Source organism: Chrysemys picta, chromosome 1, assembly GCF_011386835.1.
Source record: "Chrysemys picta bellii isolate R12L10 chromosome 1, ASM1138683v2, whole genome shotgun sequence".
Classification (NCBI taxonomy): Eukaryota; Metazoa; Chordata; order Testudines; family Emydidae; genus Chrysemys; species Chrysemys picta.
In genome coordinates, this window is record NC_088791.1 from 304,066,611 (window position 1) to 304,090,589 (window position 23,979).

Consider the following 23,979-nt stretch of genomic DNA (forward strand, 5'->3'; position numbering starts at 1 on the left):
CTTGCACCACAAGTAAAAGGAGTGGTAGATTCAACTTTAAGCTTTCACAAAACCTATACTGCCTGACATCTTCTTATAGCTTGCTGTCTCCACAGAGGCATTGCATCACATCACAATTTCCCTGAATCAAGAGTACTAAGCATGGTGTAAGAATTTTTTTAAAATGGCTTTAAAATTTCTTAAAATGGACTTGGTGACATGGTGGTTCTTCATCTCTAATTTTTATACTCCTATATAACTGCATAAATTTATAATTCTGACCTTTCATACCATGGTGAATTGCGCATACAGCTGCATTCTGATTTTAGAAGGATTTGGTAACATCTGGAGGTTAGACCCTAAATCAGGAGGCCTAGATTCTATTCCAGACTACACTGACTCATCATCTGCCTTGGATATTTATTTGAACCTCTCTTTCCCCATGCAAAATGGGAATAATAATATATACTTTATGTAAAATTTAAGACTTTCTGATTAAAAGCTGTTCTAACAACATAAAGCATACTTACTGATGTGGGGGATTCATTGAAGAAGTAGATTTCGGTAAAGATTTGGTTGTATGCACTGTAGACAGGTGCTGTCCCAGAATACCCCCCATCCTGATCTGGGATGGCCCTGCAGGCATCTGGCCTCAGTTTCCCTCAGAGTTCCAAGAATAATCTATTTACACACACAATCTTCTAGAACAATATTCGCTAACTTCTGGGGCTAATTTCTTCAAATTAACCAGTTTCCCACCAAAAAGCTTCCATTTTTAGATTCAGAGTTTCAAAGCCCTCAGTCTTGGATCTATGTGTTTCTTCACCCGGCCTCCCAATCTGTAAACTCTCTCCCTCAAGTTCAGAGTCTTCACAGCCCTCCTCCTTGGGGCCTGTGTGTTTCCAGTCCTGTATCTCTGTGGGCTGTAGACTCTCACCTCAGGTTCAGGGTTTTCACATCTCTCCTGTGGCTGTGTCCTGATTTTTTTCCTCTCAGTCTCAGCAGCTCCTTTCTTGACTGAGCTTGGAGATTCTTTTGAGTCACCTGCCCAGTTAAATAATCACTCTCTTCATTAAATAATCACCTCCCCATTTGGGTCGAATAACTCACCCACTCTCTACAAAGATTCTGGCCCCAGGCTCTTAAAAGGAGAAATAGTCTGGGAGGGGCTTCTACTTCTCTTTCCCAGACAGACACTCTCTGCTCCTCAAGACCATCTTCCTTTCTCCCAATGATAGCGTCAGTTATTTTTCTGACCTTCATCCGCTTTCCCTGAACACATGGAATGAGGTAACTGGCTTCCCAAACTACATCCTCTGGCCCTGGCCTGTATCTCTTTCATGCACCTTACTTCTAAGTTTTATAAACAAAACCCAAGCCTACAAATTTTTGGAAAAATTATATTAAAACTACTTCAGAAGTAACAGAAAAGCTTAGTGATGCACGATATAGCACAGTTTATACTGCTATAAAACAAGCCAATTTTATGTTTTCATTTAATACATTTAAGTATGACAGGCTACAATACCTAGGTTCTTCTAATATGACTAAAGTTTACCCTGCAAAATGTTTTCTAAAGTAGTACTTAGACTTCAATTTAAAAAAGGCATTCCATTCTCTTGTTAAAAACGTTTATTATAAATTCTCAGAAATTTGGTACTTCATTTTTCTTTTAAACTAGCTCAGTTCTCTAATTGTTCTCCACCCCTCTTAATGCACTGAAGAAGTTTCAGATGATATCTGCTGAAGTTTCCTGTGGAAAATGAACAATGATAATCCTGGATTGTTCCTTCTTACTTGCCTTAATAAAATTCAATACATGTTCAGCAGTGTGATGTGCAAACGAAACTAAGCTATTGGTTTTCATGTCTAGATACATCTGGCATGCTAGTATGAGGAATATTAGATCCAAAATGCTGAAAAATGGCAGTTTCATTTGTAAACCCACTTAAATTGCAAACTAAATATCACTCTGCTGTTCAACAAAGGAGTCTTAAAAATTGCCTAGGCTTTTTTTTTTTCCTCCTTTTCATTCAAGACAGATTTTTTTTCTCTCACACAGGCACTCTTGACCCACTTTTGCTGCTACCAGCGTTTACTTTTAAAAGATATATTGACAGCTGTAAGGGTAGTTAATCAGATGCTCTGAGGCAGGTACCTGTGTACTCGAGGCCCGCAGCAGGGGAAGGATGGTTTAAGTTAATAAATACATAAAAATAAACATTGCACTGGCCCAGAGAGCACTGGTATGATTGGCTGAACCAGATGTTTGGGGTTCTGTTGTTGTTGTTTGTTATAAAGAACCTATATTAAGTATAGAGTACTTTGCTATGCTTGAACTTCTTTTCCTTTGTCTCAAATTCTAGAATTCCAGAACAAAACAAAAAACCCCAACCCCTCCTCTTCCCCCTTACCCCTTGAAATGATATTATTGCACTTATTTCTAATAGGAAAAATAGCCTTTTGTAAAGGTGTATATATATTTCAAGCTACCATGTCCTGAAACCCATACATTTTTACAACTTTTATTTAATCTTCTAGTAAAATAAAACAACAAAAATCCATGGAGCTGTGCGATGTAAAATAGTGCTGCTGGAACTGGTTTGAAAACTATCCCTGTCTTAATCTTTTAAATTATTTAAGTGCCATCTGTGAGCCTTACCCCAAAGTAATAAGAAACCTCCTTTTTAAAACAACCACATATGAGTATAATTAAACTTCCTCGTAATTAGAGTAAGTGTGTCCTGTTTATCATCGTTAAAATTGTCTTGATTGGAAAAGCTATAAGAGAACCACTAGGTCCCATAGGCATTTTCTTCAACACTTGGTGTGTCTGGCCACCAAATGTCAGTACTGCGCTGCACTTGAAACAGAAGAAATGTGTGAATCTGGCAAAGGAAAATTAATCTGCATGTAATTGAATACCAGACACTCAGATGCATTTATTTGGGCCTATTTATAATCTCTTTTGTTGTTAGAATTGCTATACCTTAAAACCTGATTGTACTGAAATACCATCCTCATAACTGCAATAACTTATGTCAAGTCCAAGTGGTATTTTCTCCTACGTCTTCATCCCATTGCAACCTTTGTTCTTGTATGTGAAATTTCATTCACAACCACATGCTGATTAATTGTGTCGTGGGATTAAAATGATCATATTTTATGGCATTTAGCCTGGGTTTAGTTTCCTCCAGTGTAGAGGAAGCCCATGACCGACATGGCCAAATGGTTCATTATCAAGGGGAAATGTTTAGTGGTCCATTTGTAAGACTTTTATGAACAGGATTGTCTGTGGTTTTCTTTACTGTGAATTTGCTTTTCCTTTTAATGGCAGTGTAAAAGCATGCACTGCATATTTGGTGTAAAAAGAGAATGCCTGGTAATAGATTAGTGATTAGAGAGAATCCTACATTTCTATCAGGCTAGATTCCTAGATATTGAAGATTCTATCTTCTTATTCCTAGACCAAAACAGTTTTTAGAAATTGTGGCAGTCCTGAACTTGGTCCATAAGCATGTGTTCATGAGGAAGTTGTGTTGGTTGCTCTGTTTTTTATAAACCTGGTTAACAAAACAGATCTGAGATACCAACTTGTAGTGGAGTTGCTATGTAGGTCTGATACAAAATCTATTAAAGTAAAGAATTTTTCTGCTGACTTCAGTAGGTTTTGTATCTGGCCCTATTTATGACTAGAGCTACATGTATGTATGGCTCTTTGCACAGGGTTTATTATTTATTTGTTACTGTCAGTTTGTTCCACATGATGCTTTCCAGCTGTTCTATAAGGGATAGTCCAAGTCACGAGAAGTTCAAAATCAAAGGATAGACAGACAGACAAGCTAGAGTTGGCTGAAAAGTGGAATTCTAAAACTTCAAAGCTAATGTTCTGAAACTGAATGAAAAACTGAAATTTCCCATTGATGGGAATTCTAAAATTTTGTAAAAAGGATGAAGAAACATTTTGTACAAAATGTTGTAGGCTGCCTAGAGTCCCAGCAGCACATCAGGTGGGAAACTGGTCAGCTTGGGGAGCCTAGAAGCTTGGAAGCTAGGGCTTCTGGCCAGCCTGGGAGCCCTAGCTCTGCAGTAGTCCATTTGCCACGCACTGCCCCGGAGCTGTGAAGCCTGGAAACCTGGGCTGGTGAGGAGTCAGGGATCCATTAAGCTGGAAATGATTTTCAGACAGAAAATAAAAATTTCCAGCAAAACTGAAATGTTTCAATGGCAGGAAGTTGAGAGGGCCTCAGGCAACCGTCTTTTCCTTTCAAGAGGAAGAAGTGACAAGACATAGCAACAACCTAAATGAGGACTGAAAGAAAGAGGAAAGTGCTGAGATTATGGGCTTTGGAAACAATGAGGCTGGTGGAGTTATCTACCTTGATGGAAAAGGTATAATTTAGTGGAAGGAGAGAAGACTAAGAGTTCTGGTTTTGCCACTGTGAAATTTTTCATTGGCAATAGTACATGAAAGAAGAGAGACTGTTGCAGATGTGAGTATGGATGAAGAATCCTATATTTGATATGGGGATGATAGTTGAAGCCATTAAAATGAATGAGCTCACCATGGAAGGAGATGAAGGGGCCAAGGACAAAACCCCGTGAAACTGACAGAATGGGGTAAGTGAAACTGGAAATGCCAAAGGTGCACTGAAGGAGCAGTGTGAGCTGGTGGGAGAACCATTAAAACTAGAGAGCAGAGAATTTCAAGGAGAAGCTATGATCAACTGTGTCAAATTGGGATACACTATTTGAGGATGGAGAAGAGGAGTGTCAGGAAGAGATTGCTATTGCCTTCTGTGAGTGGGGTGAATGAGTTGGAAGGTAGACTCCAGAGAGCCAAGAAGAGTTCTTGTATTTGGTGATCTCTAGTAGACTCTCTGATACTATGGGGATAAAAAAGTTATAAGAATATAAGAGTAGATAGTTGTGGTGAGGATGTAGAGACATCCTGAAATGTGCAAGAGGTCAGATTAGATGATCATGATGGTCCCATCTGACCTTAAAGTCTGAGTCTGAGGGACAGTATTCTGAAGGAGCTTGGATATATGGAGAGAGAGAGGATGCTAGAATGGGGGGTTGAGATTCTTGTAGGATGGGGAAGATTATGGTGTCTTGAAGACAAAACAAAGATGGGAAGAGGTGAGTTTTGAGTAGGGAACTGAAGGAAGAAAAGGAAGATAGCATGGTGTACAGAGTTAGAGAGGACATTCCAGGCATAGGAGCCAGTACCAGAGACTTTATTAAATGAACAGTGCAAAGGGAAATAAAATTTTAGCGGAGTGCAGGGCTTGAACATCGGAGTTATAGGAGATGAAATAGGGTGGGGAGGGACAGTATGATGTCAAGACTTTGAGAGAGGACAAAAGTTAAATTTGATCCATAAGGAGAAGCAAATCCAGTGAAATAAATCAGAAGTCTGTTCCAGACCAGGCCCCAAGATTTCAGTCCCTGTACAGCTCATTTTTCATGTGACAGCTTATGTCATCTTGAGCCATGTATTCGGTCAATGCAGTAGTGCATTGGTGCAGCTGTAGACAGTGCAGCTGTTGAAGTAAGCTAACCTCTCTTTGGGAGAACTTTTGGGTGTGAATCGGTGCCATTTGTTCCTTGCTGCTTACCGTGACGCAGTAGTGATGTCTGATTAACTGCCAGTTCAAGCTTTATTTTATTGAGAGGGGCCTTTCACAAGACAGCCCTAATAGCAGTTTTAAAACTCCAATGTTCACAGATAACTCCATATGATGACAACAACTTGCGGGGGTGGGGGGGGGGGGGGAGGAGAGGAGTACTATATTTGGCAAGATACCCTTCTTTCCTCTCCTTCCCCCCCCCCCCCCAAAAAAAAAAAACCTCTTCATCCAGGTCCTGCTTCATGTAGCAGGCTCAGTGGATGGTACCTACAGTATCTTGTAGTACCCACATTTCTGACAGCTTCTCCCCTACCTTGGATTTAAAAGATGTAAACTTTAGAGGGCTGATGTGAAAGTTTTAAAACATGATTAATCATAAATCAAACTTGTTTACAGAAAGCATGATCTCACCTGAAGTTCCCTCTTTTTAAAAAATATGGAACAGTGTTCTATAATTCAACAACAGAAAGACCGAGTAGGGGATTATAGCCTGGCACGAGGTATAGTGTGGAGAAGACTTCCTCTCCTCAGAAAAGACTCCTCACTGAACAAAACAAAGTAACATGTGAGTTATCAGCAGCACAAAATGGAGGTTGAGGAACATGCCAGTTATTGACGTGAACAGCTATTAAAATTAATAATTGCATGAATGAACTCTCAGTCGTCCTGATTCAGGGCACAAACAGTTCAACGGTGGGATCAGGAAGAATTGTACTCCTCTGGTACAGCAGTGCCCAGTTAAATGCACGATTGAGGGGGTGGAGGCTTGATTACATCTCATTGGCAGCAGGATACCAGGGCATTTTGGCTTTTCAGTAGAGAAATTCACAGGTCTGTGACTCTTGATTATAACGATGGTGACTTGTGCTGATATAATAATGTGAGATGCGAGATTGTTTACTTGTTTCTGAGGCATTAGGCTAATATGTGACACCACAAGCATCTGTTAAAGACACAATTGCTATGTAGCTTTGGCCGTTTTGAACCAAACGGTGCCTATAGTAACATCTTCTGTTCGTTTACAGAGGGCACTCTTGTAAAGAGAATCTCATTATAAAAAACGCTGCTTTGCTGAAAGGCTTTCACAGCTTGATGATGCAATTGTCACCATGGAGATTTCATTCCAACAGAAAAGAATGAATTCTATGCGGTCCTGCTTTTGAAATGTGTAAACAGCAGATACCTTCTAATGCCTTTTGTCTAAATCTTCGCCTTGTAAGATAACTTGGACCGGAACATTGGAAAGGAAGTCTATAAATGTTAATGGCAAATTTTATTTTCCATAAACAGCCTGATCTCCAGGGATGAGGTGTGCGTAATGGCAGATTAATGAAGTGGGCATGAATAACAGACTTTGAGCCAAAGACAATAGGGAGGGAAGTATACTTTCCTCAGATTTGAGAGAATTATTCAAACACACTGCTCTGTGAATTTCAGTTGAAGTCTGATTGATTCTCTTTCTTTAAAGAGGAGCTGCCTTTCTGTATTCTCCCGTGGTCCACTTTGAAGACAGCAGGCAGAGACTGCTTTAAAATTTGCATTTTAGTGTTTGACGTAACACTTTTTGGAAGCATTGTCAGTATGGCTGGGCACCTCCTTTCACAGTAATGACCTGTAAAAGGAGCCAGGTGCAGGCTGATTACTCTGATTCAAACAAAGCCAAGAAACCACTCTGGATGTGTAACAGCTGATCACTTTGTTTATCTTTCTCTGGCATAGTCTCTCAAGGGAAGTCCTATCTGTTGACTCATTTATAACTAAACTACTGAAAAATATACTTTAGGGAGCAATCTTGCACTGGCTGGGGGGATGAACAAGAAGACGTAAGAGGTCTCTTCTATCTCTGAAACCTGTCATCTTCTATCTCTGAATGTGTTATGATTATTCAAGAGCAGACAATGGAAACAGTTACAATTTTACCATCCTAATGCATTACATGGTACTGGCAATCATTCAGCAAAGTGAATGTCACCAGACTTCTTAGGGTTTGTCTACAGAATTTTGGAGCAAGTCTTCCATTTCGGGTGAATGGTCTTGGGTTAGGGAAGCTCATGCTAGTGCTCTAAAAACAACTGTATATAGACAGCACTTTAAAGCTGTAGCTTGGGCTGGATCTTGACCTATGAAGCTTAGCTAAAGCATTACTTAAGCTGAGTGGCTTATTTTGTTTTTAGCTTAATTTGGCTCCTAATAGACATCAGTTAAATCGATTTTAAACCATGTTTAAATTGTTTTTTAGAATTTCCATTTAGCTTTATGCATTAACTAAATGTGATTTTAAATCATACCTGCAGTAAAAGCAGTGCAACTTTGTGTATAGACAAACTCCAAGTGAACAGGTTTCTGATTACTATTACTTATTTGCTAAAGTCTGCAACTGTTCTTAGGGCTGTACAAAACACACAAGTAAAGTCTGCTAAAAAAACTTAAAACTTAGAAGAGACACACTCAGGAAACAAGGTGGGAATAGACTACTGACACTTCTTAAATGAAGTTCTAAAACTCAGCACGTTTGTGAATATTGCGGCAAGGATGAGTGCTTTAAATGGAACTTGACTGAAGAGAGGGTTGAGGTTTTGCAGATTTTTTTAGGAAGGGTGTGCCATGAATGGGGGCAGTGTGAAGAAAAGCATAGAGTTGGGAAGTAGGAAGAAATGACAAAAGGGATATTTGAGGCTTGCATCATTGGTGGAGTATACATTGAGGGGGGAACACAGTAAGAGGTTAGATTGTACATGTAGGCTAGTGCATCAATGCCAAGGTGATGGGTGTGGTATGAAAACTTAGATAGAAATGCAGTTGTAAGGACTTGAAGATAAGGACGAAAAATGTGAACTGTCTACGCTGCTTAAGTGGCAAGTCAGTGGAGAGATACAAACTACTGCATCTCAATCACCCCTTTTTTGTCTGCTTCTGATCTATCCTGAAGCATTCTATGTCACAAATCTGGCTTTGCAAGCGTGGTCAAAAGGTGTATAGCTATCCATCTGTTTTTAAGATTCTCCATATATATAGACTGTTACCTTTCCAAAATCCCCAAGCCTTTTGAACTTTCCCCATGGGGTATGATATTATGGTTCTGCATGACAGATGTATAACCATTGGCTTTCCAGTCATTAATGTTCCTTTGCAATCTGCTAAAAACAAGAACAACAATCCCTTCAGAAACCTTCCCACCCTCAGAGGTTAATTTGGTCATGTAGGGATCTTTTAATGCAGTAGACACTGAAGACAGGGGTTTCCTGCTTTGCATGGCACGATGACGTGGTTCAGTGGGGCAGCTCTCTTCTCTTGATAACCATTACAGCTCCTATTTCCACCTTTGGTCCTCTTCCAATCTTGTCATTCTGAATTCACCTGCTCTCCCATATTATTGTGGAACTCATAAAAAGTGAGTCTGCTCCCTCTGCTGGCAGTGCAGCTGACTGGATGAATGAACACTTTTCATAGAAGTCTTCTGTCCAGATGTCAGTACAAAAATATTTAGTTGTAAGGTATTGTATAAAGAAAAATTTAAAAAAATGTGGTCCCACATTCTTTGCCAGATGTGGGGCAGCCAGAAAGAATATCATTGTTTACCACATCAAAAAGAATAAAATCACCAGGGGGTAATGATGCTGAAGTTCTTAAAAGGATATTACAAGTAATATAACTTTAAAAGCTCTTCTCTAAGCTAATCTATATAATTCACACTGTGCCCTTTGTTTTTTAAAAGGTAGTTAGAGTTCTAATTTGTTTTTAGAAGTTGTCAAAACAGGATCAAAAAGGCCAAAAGACGGAACTTGGGAACATTGCCAATCTTTTGCTGGATGGTTAGTGAAATAATTGTAGAGAATGGAAAAATTAAACCTTTTATTTAAAACGAAGTTAAGAGTGAATATAATGAAATATGGCTTGGGTAAGGAGATCTCAGCTATGAACACTAATCTACCCTACCCCAATTTTGACTTTCTATATCAGCTTGCCTTTTTTTTTTTTTTTAATCTTTTGCACAACATGAAGTCAAATTCCTGGCTGGTACTGACTTGATTGCTCAGAGGTATGCCTGCTAGAAGGTGGTTCACATTTCTATGGGTTGCTGTTTGGAGGAGGTGAAGGGGATAGTGGCAGAGAATATGTAACTGCTTAAAATGGGGTTTTCCCCCTTTTCAGTTAGCCTGGAGAAACTGACAAGGCATATCTTCATTGCCACACAGCTTTTGTTGAAATAGCCACAGCAAATTTTGCCTGCAAAACTGTTAGCTGATATACCTGCTGTCGAAGAATATAAATGTGAACTGTAAAAGCAAATTGATTATCCGGTAGCTACTGAATGCAACCTCATATGTAAACAGAAGGCTCTAACCTCATACCATAGTGATACATCTTTTAGTAAATGTGACATTTACATCATTCTATCTTCTTTAGATCTCTCTTCCAGAAGTGTCCATAAAAAAGTATCTTACTCATAACAGATGGTCAAAGCACTGCTTTGAAATTTCTCTGAAGAAGAATCTCTGTTGATTTCATTAGACTTGAAGAGTGTTCATGCCGCTATAGACTTGGAGGAATTTATTTATTATTATGAAAGATCCCATGTTGAATGTATTCCTTTCCTTTTCCTTTGCAGGTGATGTGCCTTCAGGATTTCTTTGGTGATGATGACATTTTTATTGCATGTGGACCAGAAAAGTTCCGTTACCAGGATGATTTCTTGCTAGATGAAAGTGGTAAGAAAATAGCACATTTAAAAAAAAGACACACTATTAAAGTGTGGGGCAGCTTTCCAGATCTTATTTAGCCTGTAAAATAAGGCCAAAATGGTGTCAGATCAGACTATAATACTAGTTTTAGATACAAAATCAGGATGTCTGTTCTTTAATTTTGATTTCTAATACAGAAAACAAAAATAACTGAAAGTTTATGATGAGGTTAATAAGGGCCTATTATCAGCTAACTCACAACAAATTCCTATATAAAACCAAGTTCATAGTAATTTTTATAGGAAACGGGGGTTGTGTGAATGGCTAAACTCCTATTTTATATGGTCTTTATTTTAAATCAAATTTGAATGGTCATAGATCTTCTACCGGTCTTTCTTGGCTTATCTCCCATGTACACTTATTCTACTTTGACATCACACAATTGCTTAAAATTGTCTCTCTTCCTCCCAATCCCAGTAACTGCTTTCCTCCCAACCCCTCCCATCTAAATCTTTGGAATCTGGATTTTGGTAACACCCCAGGAGTAGCATGAAAAAAAGAAGCTATGTTGTATATGGAAGCCAGTTAATATTGATAAATTAAGACAAACTCCCCATAGAAAACTAAATGAAATCTGTGTTCTATGTAAAGTCTCTCGGAGTCTGATTGCGTAACTTCACTAGAGCAAATAGACCTTAGAGGAAAACATGTTTCTGGTCTGAACTTGCCTACCCTATATTAAAGGATGTTTCTAAGTGCTGGACCATGAGTGGCAGCCAACAAACTGCAAGTTGTCTTGTGCATAAGGAATACCAAAAGAAAAAAAAAAGGGGGGGCTGCAAATTATCTCATTCATTTGTGATGTAGATCAGGAACCAACTAAAGGGCTTGTTTTTCCCTCTCCTTGTCCAGATTTTTTCCTCAGCAGCTGGATGAATGTATCTTGGGGAGAGGGATAGCTCAGTGGTTTGAGCATTGGCCTGTTAAACCTAGGGTTCTGAGTTCAATCCTTGAGGGGGCCACTTAGGGATCTGGGACAAAATCAGTACTTGGTCCTGCTAGTGAAGGTAGGGGCTGGACTTGATGACCTTTCGGGGTCCCTTCCAGTTCTAGGAGATATGATATATGGAGATATACCTATCTTCAGCACCTTTTCCCCCCTTTAAATAATTTATAACATAATGTCTGAGTCTTACAGGACAGTCCTTTGCTTAGAATAAGGAGAAATGCACAGATAGTCATTGTAGATATGTTTAAAGATCACTACTTTCTGATCTTTATATTCAACATATAATAGAAAATGCAATTGTATTTGTCGGACCTATTGAATTGGAAGGTTTGGAGGGGTTTTTTTGGACTTATCTGGATCCAGACTTATGAGCTTTTGGAGGGTGGGGAAAAGTCCTTTATCAGTACCTATATTATAAGCTGGGAGATGTGAGTGAAAAAATAGTTAATACATACTGGTAAGCAAGGAAAGTAACATTCTGAAGTGCATGCGTGCACTCGCATACACATGCCTTACATCTGTATAGAACCTTTCATTATAGAGTTAATGTGAACATTTTACACAAGAGTTAGTCTGTCCCACATGGACATGTACTGTAGCCTCCTCTGAGGTGCAGTATGGTAACTGTTGAACAACAACAGACAAATTTAGGACAGGAGTTGAAGATGCAAGGGAAATTTAGTAGGCAGCAATACAGATGCCCAAGCTGGAATGTAGCCAGGACGGGCAACGTTAGCACTACTTACTCATGTGAAGAGATTCAAGTGATCTTTAATGACCAGGACCTCCATTTTGTCTTATCTGCAGCTGCACAGTGTCTCTTAGCACCACGCTGTGGCCTTTGTACAGATCTGACTTGGAGGGAAAAGTGGCAGCTACATGCCCAAACTCCTTCATGTAGATATTTTCTGGAGGTCTCCTATCAAAGTGTCGCCTTGGCCTGACTCTCTCTAGTTCAATTTGCCTTACATAGCATCCTGTCTGCAAGGATGTAGTGTGTGTTTTTGGAACATTTACACTTAAACCTTTATTGTCTAGGGACAAAATAAAAATGAGCTGTAAATCGTCACCTGCTTGTGGGAGTTTACCAGAGTGGGGCACTGTGTTTGATTCTCCAATATAGAGAGCTTCAATGAACAGTCACAGTTTTTATGTTAGGAATTAGTAAACATAATAAAATCTGACCCCAAAATACATTTCTGTTTCATTGCAGGGTGTGAAGTTTTGCAGCCACTTAATTAGTTCAGCATTTTTTCTTAGGTTTTTACTATGCTGAATTTGCCCAAGTAGCCTACAGTTGATGGCTGACACACCCACCCACATTTCCCAGACATTAATCTCCCTAGGGCTCTCAAGCTGTTACAAATTAAATAAATGAGCTTTCCAAAAAGTTTGTTTTGAAACAGTGCAAAAATTATTTATCAAAAGTCTGAGTTGCATTAAGATTGTTAGCAATGATTGATTTCAGAGTAGCAGCCGTGTTAGTCTGTATCCGTAAAAAGAACAGGAGTACTTGTGGCACCTTAGAGACTAAGAAGTGTGAGAATACTTACAAGGGGAGATAGATTCAATGTTTGTAATGGCTCAGCCATTCCCAGTCCTTATTCAATCCTGAGTTGATTGTATCTAGTTTGCATATCAATTCCAGCTCAGCTGTCTCTCGTTGGAGTCTGTTTTTGAAGTTTTTCTGTTGTAAGATAGCCATCCACAGGTCTGTCATAGAATGACCAGACAGGTTAAAGTGTTCTCCCACTGGTTTTTGAGTATTATGATTCCTGATGTCAGATTTGTGTCCATTAATTCTTTTGCGTAGAGACTGTCCGGTTTGGCCAATGTACATGGCAGAGGGGCATTGCTGGCACATGATGGCATATATCACATTGGTAGATGTGCAGGTGAACGAGCCCCTGATGGTATGGCTGATGTGATTAGGTCCTATGATGATGTCACTTGAATAGATATGTGGACAGAGTTGGCATCGGGCTTTGTTACAAGGATAGGTTCCTGGGTCAGTGTTTCTGTTCAGTGATGTGTGGTTGCTGGTGAGTATTTGCTTTAGGTTGGGGGGTTGTCTGTAAGCGAGGACAGGTCGGTCTCCCAAGATCTGTGAGAGTAAAGGATCATCTTTCAGGATAGGTTGTAGATCTCTGATGATGCGCTGGAGAGGTTTTAGTTGGGGGCTTTTTTCACTACATCTTTGGTACTTCCTGATTACAGCCAGATCATAAGAATTACACTTGTGTTAATTTGGCCTGAAAAAAGGAAGTGAAGAGGAACTAAAAGTGGAGGGTGGGAAATTAATAGGCAAAGCTTTTTTGAACATTAATGTTCTACTTACTTTTATTCCTATTTTATCAGGAAAAATGCCCATCCTTAGCTCAATGTTTCCCTTACTTGTTTTAATCTCATATGAAAGCTGTAGTAGCTGCTATGTGGGAGGCCCAGGTACTTCAGTCAAGGAGCTGTATTGACCTTGTTTCTGAAGTTGGTTGTTTGCTGGCAATAGGATTATATAACAACTGGCAAAAAGGTCAAATAACTGTGCATTGTCTTGGCTTTCCCAAGGTCCTGTACACACAGGGTGTCATCTTGTGACTGCAAAACATTAACATAGAATATATGCACTAAAATCTCCTAGTTCAGGACTCTTTTTGTGTGGCAAATGGTCAAAGAAAAAAGGGATTATCAATGAAGTAGACTCAACTTCAGTCAGATTATCAAGCAAATAAGAAACTTCCTCAGTTCTCCAACCCTCATTAGCCTTTCCAATTCCAAGTGTCTGATACCCAGGGCTGGCGCTTCCATTTAGGCGACCTAAGCAGTTGCCTAGGGCACCAGGATTGGGGGGGGGGGGGGGGGCGGCATTTTGCCGCCCTCAGCGGCAATTCGGCGGCGGGGGGTTCTTCCGCGCTCCGGGTCTTCGGCGGCAATTCTGCGGCAGGTCCTTCACTTGCTCCGGGACTCGCCACCGAAGTGCCCCGAAGACCGGGAGCGCGGAAGGACCCCCCACCCCCACCACAGAATTGACGACGATGACCGGGAGCGCGGAAGAACCCCCGCCTAGGGCACCAAAAACCCTGGCGCCGCTCCTGCTGATACCTTAGAATATAGCCGTAGTCATCTTTGTGGTAGGAACATGAATAGTTCACTGTTTTAGGAACTCTTCTTTCGAGCCCCAAATTACCAGGTTTGCTGATGAAAATTGCCTGATGAACACAGGGTTCTTAAACAATAATATAAATAAAAAGAATAGAGTATTGGCAAGAGGACAGCTTGTTATAATACCACTTCATGTTGACAGAGAGCCTATGGCGCCAGATCTAGAGTCTACCTGAGTTTGTACAAACTCCCAATGCCAGGTCTTCTTTCTTAGTAATATAAAACTTCAGTAAAAAGCTGTGTGGTTGGTGATGTAATGATATGTATAATTTTCATCTGTTGCTAATGTTGGTTCAGTGCTTCAAAGTTTTATAAGCACCACACAGTACAAGTGTGAAAATCTTGGTCATCTCCTATTGAGACACCTCCTATAAAGAGGCTACCGCAAAACAGGCCAAATTAATATCTGCTGCCAAGCAGAGTTCAACAAATATAGAAAGGCTGGATGCAAAAACAAGTTCAGATCACTTGACAAGAACAGGTATTAATGTTAATGGAAACCGTGATGAAAATGACATTCTTCTAGGGAAGAAATAAGACTGGCCTCTTTGAAACCTATTTCACCTTGACTTGCTGGCCAATATTAGTCTTTAGCCTAAGTTCTTTGTGCCAGCAGCTTTATTACATCCTCTTGCAAGGAGGAAATGTTGTGCCAGGAAAATCTGATTATTTCACAAAGGAAAAAAAAAAATTAAGGTTAGCAGCATCGCGTTTATACCTGGTAAGTTCCTGTAACCTTGATTATGTCCTGCCTGTGAAAGACCGAAAGGGGAAAAAAATCAATCATAATCACCATCTGCTCTGATTTATAGAACACAGGCTGACGTGTTGAGCAGCTTTTTGGCTGGATGCAGGAGCAGGGTGGCTGACTCACTCTGCCCCCATCAGAAACTGACACTTTGGCAATGGGAAAATTACCATGGGTTCTCGAGACTCAGAGATATAACTGTACTTTCAACAGAGACCTGTTTTAATATGTTGTCAACTACCAGGCTTGAGAGAGAGAGATTCTGTATATGAGGCAGAAACAAACTAGGGCATGATGAGCTAGACTTTTACTGTATAAAAGGAACTTTTATTTTAAGAAAATGTTAGCTGTCCTCAGTACACTTTCCTACATGATGCAAGACTGTCCCACTCCAACAGTTTTGTGGCAGTATATGATGAGTACTACAGCTCATTATTGACTTGCTCTTGTCCTTGTGGTATTGAAAAATATCTTGGATTGCAGTTAATTGTTTAAAAGAGAATAAGCTCAAAAGAAACATAACCTAAGTTAAAATGTTAGGAACAGACTGTTAGCTATATAAAAGGCTTTATTTAATAGAATATTATTCAATATTATATCAACAGTGATTTTTTTTTCCTCTTCAGGAATTATCCACTAGCATTTTGAATATTTTATAAATATGTTCATTATTTGAATGTTTGACCACTTTATGCAATCATATATATTTCATAACCCTACACTATATTTGCAAGCCATTTGCTTTGACTGTGCCTTTGACTATTCGGTATTCTATCTCTCAGTATTGTATGTGTCATAATTATTTCTGTAATGCACTTCACCTTTTTATCTAATACCCTTTCATAGAAATATGGGGTTAGAAGGGACCTCAAGAGATCATATAATCCATCCCTCTGTGCTGAGGCAGGACCAAGAATACCTAGACCATCCCTGATAGGGGTTTATTTAACTTGTAACGAATCACCTCCAATTATGGGGATTCCACAACCTCCTTAGCTATCTGTGCAGTGTAGGTGTGGTCAATAAGTTATAAGGCACTGGTTCTGCTCCCTGAGTTGATAATTAAATATTTTATAAACAGGAGGAAGGACATCAGAGAGTCAAGAGAGCCACATGGACACTAAACAGCCTACACCAGGTGTCAGCAACCTCTGGCACGCGGCTCGCCAGGGTAAGTGGGCCGGGCCGGTTTGTTTACCTGTCGCGTCGGCAGGTTCAGGTTCAGCCAATCGCGGCTCCCAGTGGCCGCGGTTCGCTGCGGTTTGCTGCTGGGGTGGCAGGAACATCCCAGCACATCCCTCGCCCGCACCACTTCCCGCCGCCCCCATTGGCCTGGAGCAGTGAACTGCGGCCAGTGGGAGCCGCGATCGGCCGAACCTGTCGACGCGGCAGGTAGACAAACTGGCCTGGCCTGCCAGAGTACTTACCCTGGCAAGTCGCGTGCCAGAGGTTGCCAACCCTGGCCTACACCTTCACTCACACTATTTGCATGCATATTTACATAACTGACACTTCCTATGAATGTTTCTGTGGACAAAAGGTTACCTCTGTCTAGTCACAGAAAATGATTACTTAGCATTTTAAATAGTCTGACTAAAACATTAATCAGTAAAGTAGAGCTGGTCAAAAAATCAATTTTATTTCCATGACATATTTTGAATGAAATTATTTTTGGAAAATTTTCACAGATAATTTTGATTTTTTTTTTTAATGAAAATGTTGTCAATTCTTTTGGCCAAAAGATCAAAAACTTCATTGAAATCAAACTATTTTCACAAAACCTTTCAATTTTGATGAAACTGCATTTTTTCAGCTGGAAAAAAATTAGTGCAAAAATTTCAACCAGCCCTAAATAAAAGGAAACAAATGTGAAGGTGTCCTTAGCATAAGATCAGCCACTATAATGAAGACCCTACAGATATTGCAACAGTGATCAGTTAATGCCAAAATGCGGGCAGAATGTATTTGCTTTTATTTTTTTCATGAATTTTTTAACTGTAACAGTGTGTTATTCTTTTTTGTATCGTAACCTCTTGGACGTAATTTAGACACTGGGATATTTAAATTAGTTAATCATTGCGGGGAAAGTGTTGTCACTGTGAATGAGTAGCTCTTTTCCCCAACATTAAGTATCTGTTATATTTTCATATGCAAAAAGATTATGGTCCTGCTTTTAACTGCCAGTTCCATGCACAAATTGATGTATATGACTATGGATAAAGCAAGTAAAATTGGTATGCAGATCTTCATAAGGGTTTTGTGTGCGCACTTGAACCCCTAATTTGCTCATGTGATTACTGCTTTTGCACATATGACTTCCTGTTTTGCAGCCTAGGAGCATCATCTGTGGCTTATGCGATGCCCCATTCAAGCACATAGAACAAGACTGTTCTTTTTGATTTTTCAAGGCAGTGACTCCTGACTATGTTAAGCTGTTTTGAGTGGGCTTGGAGGGACTTTCATCCATTCTTTCATTTCAGATTGATAAAGTTGCAAAACAAAAGGGGGGGAAAAACACCAACTAGTTGCGTCCTGTGAATTAGCTGGACTCAGTCTCCTCTGAGGCCCCTTAAGCTGTTCAGTGGCTAGATGCTATAATTTTAATATGAGGAAATAGAACAAACTTCAAGTGATGATCCCTATATGGATTCCAAACGTGGGTGTGCACGTATGCCAGGCTCTAGAGCCGGAAGGTTTTAGTAGCAGTGTCCACTGACCCACATGTGCATCGTGCATCCCCTCATGCTCTCAGCTGAGGGTATAATAGGCTGTGCGGGTCGACACCTGTCCAGTTCCCTCTTACCGCCATATGGCCTGAGTCAGAACCCCTGTTCCTTCACGCTCTTAGCTTAATTAAGAGAGTGATCTTCCATCGTTTTTTTTTCTTGTACATAGTTGTAGATAGCTGTTTTACTGTGTTTGGTATGTGTTTATTGTTATAGTTAGATAAGTTAGCATAGTTCTTCCCCCCACTTGGGGAAGCCCTCCCCACTCCTCGGGACTATGCCCCAGCTTCCAGGCTTTAAAAACTGCCTCTTGCCTGCGCTCATTTTCTATGAGCAACGAGCACCAGCATTGTCTGTAATGCCTCAGCAAGGCCCACGTTGTGGCCCATTGTACCCTCTGGAAGTCATTCCTGCCCTGTATGCAGGAAGCTAGAGAACTTCGCCTTTGGAAGTTATTAATGGTGGAACTGGGAGTACAGTGTCTATCACCAGCGGCGAGAACCCCTCTGACTACCTCCGCAGCACTGGATCCGGCGGTACCAAGGAAGTTGGACAAGACCCACCATGAGACCAAGAAACATGGCCATGGGCATAAGAGCAGATCCCTTTCCAGAACTGCTCAGAAATGCAGCATTTCCTCCCTGAGCCATGCCAGGTCAGGTGAGAAGTCGTGTCAATCCTGCTGGACCAGCTCCCAAACTCCCCTGGACAGAGGATAAGTAGAAGTGCAGACAGGATCTGCTGATGCAGGCGTGTTTCTTGCCCATACCACCAACACCACCTGGACCTTCGGGGTTGTCCCGTGTGACTCCTCATACTCTTGGTCGCCTAGAACTGCTGCTGTGAACAGAAGAATTGCTCCTTCCATGCCCTTGCTCCCCCTTACTCTCTGGACCACTGCCCTCCTCAGTCCTGCTTTTTCCAGGGGATTAATGCCTACTGCTGCTGACAAGCAGCATGTCCCTCTGTCGCACTGCAGCCCTCCAGTACTGATGGCACTCCCATTACCGGAGCCGGTTCTCTGAGTCCAAGGGATTCTCAGAGCCAGAATCCTCATTCTCTCCCGCTTCACACCAGAGTCCAGACTCTCAATGCTGGCCACCTCAGTCCCCAGCTTACGATTCTGCTGTGGAACCATGGGACCGCTACCTGCGAGGACCACCTACACCAAGAGAAATGACTTCTTAGGAAGGAATACTGCAGAAAGGGATCTGGGGGGGCGGGGTCATAGTGCATCACAAGCTAAATGAGAGTCAACAGTGTAGCACTGAAGCAAAAAACAAACATAATTCTGGGATGTATTAGCAGGAGTGTTATTAGCAAGACAAAAAAAGTAATTCTTCTGCTCTACTGCATGCTCCTTAGGCCTCAGCTGAAGTATTGTGTCCACTTCTGGGCAGCACATTTCAGGAAAGATGTGGAAAAATTAGAGAAAGTCCAGAAAACAGAGGGAAGACTGAAAAATTGGGTTTGTTTAGTCTGGAGAAGAGAAAACTGAGAGGGGATATAAGTTTCAAGTACATAAAAGGTTGTTTGAAGGGGGAGGGAGAAAAATTATTCTCCTTAATCCCTGAGGATAGGACAAGAAGCAATGGGCTTAAATTGCAGCAAGGGCAGTTTAGGTTGGACATTAGGACAAACTTCCTACCTGTCAGGGTAATTAAGCACTGGAATAAATTGCCTAGGGAGGTTGTGGAATCTCCGTAATTGGAGATATTTAAGAGCAGGTCAGACCAACATCTGTCAGGGATGGTCTATATAATACTTTGTCCTGCCATGAGTGCAGTGGACTGGACTAGATTACCTCTCAAGGTTCCCTTCAGTCCTACGATTCTCTGATTCTATTGGCCCTACTAGCCACCCTGGGATCCCTACTGGGGATTCCAGCACCATCGGTAACCTCGTACCAACTGTCCCCTTTTCACCCTCCAGCACCACCTGCTTATGAGGAAGCGGAGGGAGAGGTGGAACCTGTGCTGCCGGTTCCCAGGGTGGCCTCTTCATCCCAGACAAGGCGCTTCTTCCTGCATTCCTGTTCCTACTGGATGACCACCGCCAATATCAAGAACTGCTCTGGCGGCTTGCGGAGGATTTGGGATTCCCATTTTAGGAGGTCTAGGAACTGCAGCATCAGCTCCTGGACATCCTCCAGCCCCAGGGGCCTTCTTGAGCAGCTCTCCCCATCAACAAGACCATCCGAGAATTGTCATAAACATGTGGTACACCCCTGCCTCTTGTATCCCCACTTCTAAGAGGGCAGAGAGGAGATACTTTGTCCCCACCAAGGGAAAAGAGTTTCTTTTTACCCATCTTCCCCCCAACTCCCTGATGATCCACACAATGGTGGAGCGAGCCCACCAGCACCCTCAAAAATCCACCTTCGGGGACCATACCTTCCTCTGGCACCCCATATCATCTTTGAGGGCTGTCTTGCCCTATTCACCTGCAATTGGGGCAAGATCCCCATGGACAGTTGGGTACTAGAGATCATCCACCATGGATACTATATAGAATTCCTGTCACTTCCACATCATCAACCCCCCAGCTGCCCCTGGGGGGACTCCTCCCATCAAGACCTCCTCCAACAAGAAGCTGACACTATTCTCCTCAAAGGTACCATAGAGCCAGTCCCACCTCGCTACAGAGGAAGGGGTTCTAGTTCCTGTACTTCCTTATCCCAAGAAGGGTGGAGGGCCTTCGAGTGCTCAACATCTTTATCCAGAAATTCAAATTCCATATGATGACGTTCACATTGATTACAGTAGAACCTCAGAGTTGTGAATACCTTGGGAAAGGAGGTTGTTCGGAACTCCGAACAAAACATTATGGTGGTTCTTTCAAAAGTTTACTACTGAACATTGACTTAATACAGCTTTGAAACTTTACTATGCAGAAGAAAATCACTGCTTTTAACCATCTTAATTTAAATGAAACAGGCACAGAAACAGTTTCCTTACCTTATTTAATCTTTTTTAAACTTTCCCTTTATTTTTAGTAGTTAAAATTTGTGTACTGTACTGTATTTTCTACCCCTGCCCCCCCCCCCCCCCCCCCCCCCCCCCCCCCCACACACACACACACACTCTGCTGCTGCCTGATAGCGTACTTCTGGTTCCAAATGAGGTGTGTGGGCTGACTGGTCAGTTTGTAACTCTGGTGTTCATAACTCTGAAGTTCTACTGTATCCCTTCCCTCTCCCCAGGAGTCTGGTTTGTGGCTCTCGACATGAAAGATGCATACTTCCACATCACGACTGCCGGGACAGCAAAGTCCTGATCCCTTGGCAAGTACTGACTTCATGGGTGGTGGACTTGACCCTTCCCAGGTTCTGGTCGTTACTCCTTTCAAACCTCCTACACCACAAGCCATGCTCACAACAGACACCTTCCTCATGGTTTGAGGAGCTGACCTCGACCGCCATACTGCACAGTGTGTCTGGATGCCTCGGGAAGCCAGGATGCATATAAACGTCCTGGAGCTGTGGGCAGTCCATCTTACCTGCCGCTGCCAAGCATTTCTTCCCCTCATACATGCCAAGCACATCCAATTACTTTCCTACAACATTGCAGCAGTAGTCTACATCAACAGAGTGGTGCCAAGTCTCCCTACCTCTTCAGAATCTATCCACCTTTGGACTGAAGCATCAAGTCTCACTCCAGGCCACATACCTCCCAGGCACCCAAAATGCCCTAGCAGATGTGCTTAGCCGGACACTCTATTTGAACCATGAGTGGAAGCTGAAGGATGCCACACTCCAGTGCCTCTTCTGCCACCTGAGAGAACCGCAAACTGTGAGGGAGTACTCACAGGGTGACACCCTTTTCTTTCCCTGGACAGACTCCCTCCACTATGCCTTTTCCCCCCTACTCCTCCTTCCACAAGTCTTGCACAAGGTCTGCGGGGATCAAGTGATTGTAATCATCATAGCCCCATTTTGGCCACATCAGTTTGGTTCACAGACCCCCTAAACCTCTCCACCCACACACTACTGCACCTCCGCATGCTACCAGATCTCTTCACGCAAGAGCAGGGCCAACTCCGACATGCCAATGCTGGCCCTCTTCACCTTACAGCTTGGTTTTTGGATGAGCTCGGGAATAGACAGAGCATGCTCCACCAGTGTGACATCTCCTTACCTAGAGCAGGAGGGCATCCACCAGGGCCTGCTACTAGACAAAATGGAAGAGCTTCATCTCCTCGGCTCACCATCACCAATGCCCACTGCATATGATATCTGTACCAATAGTCCTTGACTACTTTCTCAAACTCAGTTGGGCCTAGCGCTCAGCTCCATATGGGTCCACCTAGCAACCCTCAGTGCCTTTCTCCCCCGATGGACAGTGCTTCTTTATTCACATCCTAATACCATGCACTTCCTAAAAGGTCTGCTGAACACCTTCCTGCCCATACTCAAACACACACCCTCATGGGACTTTAATCTCATTCTCTCCACTCTCATGAAACAACCCTTTGAGCCTCTGGCAATGTCCTCCCTTTCCCATATTTCCATGAAAGTAACCTTCTTACCTTGGCTAGCTGGGTCAGTGAACTGACCACCAGGATGGCTGATCTGCCCTTACATCATCTTCCACAAAGATAAAGTTTCCTTACCTCTTCACCCTAAATTCCTTCCTAAAGTGCTGTTGGAGTTCCACCTAAATCAGTGTATCCATGTCCCAGGATTCCGCTCCAAACCCCGCACCTCCCACAAGGACTGGGTCCTCCACAACCTCAACATCTGATGTGCAGTGACATTCTAACTTCACCAAACTCATTCCTTCAGCCCATCGCCAAGACTTGTTGTAGTGATAGCCAGCCATTTTAACAGCCAAGCCCCTCTCCTCACAGCACGTTTCCAAATGGATGTCCAGGTGCATTTGCGAATGCTACACACTCAACATAATTCCCCCGATGTCATCATGGCACACTCTACACTAGCACAAGTAGCCACGGTGGCTTGCCTCACCAACATCTCCTGACAGGACATTTGTCGTGCAGCGACATAGCTTTCCATACACACTTTCATGTCTTATGCTAGCTACGGATGCAGCTGTGGGCCATGCTATACTACAGACCACATTCCTGAGCACATCCTTTACCCATGTCCACGCTGCTCACTACTCATCCATGTTTGGAATCCATATAGGGAATCACTCAAAAAAGAAGAGGAAGAGGTTCCTTTCCTGTAACTGGAGGTTCTTTGAGATGTGTGGTCCCTATTCAGATTCCAATATCCGCCCTCCATCCCCTCTGCTGTGGACTTGACCACTCAGTGGTAAGAAGGGTACTGGAGAGGCGTCAAGCCACATGGCCTATTATACCCTCGGCTGAGAGCATGAGGGAATGCATGACACCCATTTGGGACAATGGACACTGCTACAAAAACCTTCCAGCTCTGGCGCATGGATGGTGCACACGTACATCCACATGTTTGAAATCTAAATCGGAACCATGAACCTCGAAGAAGCTCCTGTTACAGGTAAGTAACCTCCTCTTTTGATTTCAGAGTACTTCTGAGATTGGCCTTCCTTGTCTAGTTTTTTTTTTTTTTTAGCCCATCTTGTTATAATTCATTTCCTCTCTGTTGTTAATTTACTCATTAGTTTTGTAGGAAATGTAGTGTAAAATAAAATACGTGTAGTCTCAGCCAAGTCCCTTCATATTTATATTTATTATATTCCATGGATCCTTTCTACTCTAGGGACGACTGGAATCTGAACTATTTGCAAACAGAAACACTTTGACCCTTTGCCAGGTAATTCTTTGAAGCTACAGAGAAGCTTCAATTTTCTCTAGTCATCATGAGTTGTATGATGCACCTTCAGGGTAAATGGACCTTTCAGAGTTCTCTGCTTCATCATTTAGTCTGAAAACCTGAATGTACAATGCCATCTATTAAATGGTATTAGAGTGTAGGGGGGGAGGGATAGCTCAGTGGTTTGAGCATTGGCCTGCTAAACCCAGGGTTGTGAGTTCAGTCTTTGAGGGGGCCACTTAGGGATCTGAGGCAAAATCAGTACTTGATCCTGCTAGTGAAGGCAGG

General features: G+C 42.1%; 1 protein-coding gene across 6 annotated transcripts in view; it reads left to right on the forward strand.

Moving 5' to 3' along the window:
- The window catches only part of DCLK1 (doublecortin like kinase 1), a 348,891-nt gene that overhangs the window by 185,402 nt on the left and 139,510 nt on the right, over positions 1–23,979 (forward strand). For all 6 annotated transcript variants that reach the window (XM_005286604.5, XM_005286601.5, XM_005286603.5 and 3 more), the window contains exon 4: positions 10,222–10,321. In XM_005286604.5, coding sequence (XP_005286661.1) covers positions 10,222–10,321 — 100 coding nt within the window. The remainder of the gene's footprint in view (positions 1–10,221; positions 10,322–23,979) is intronic.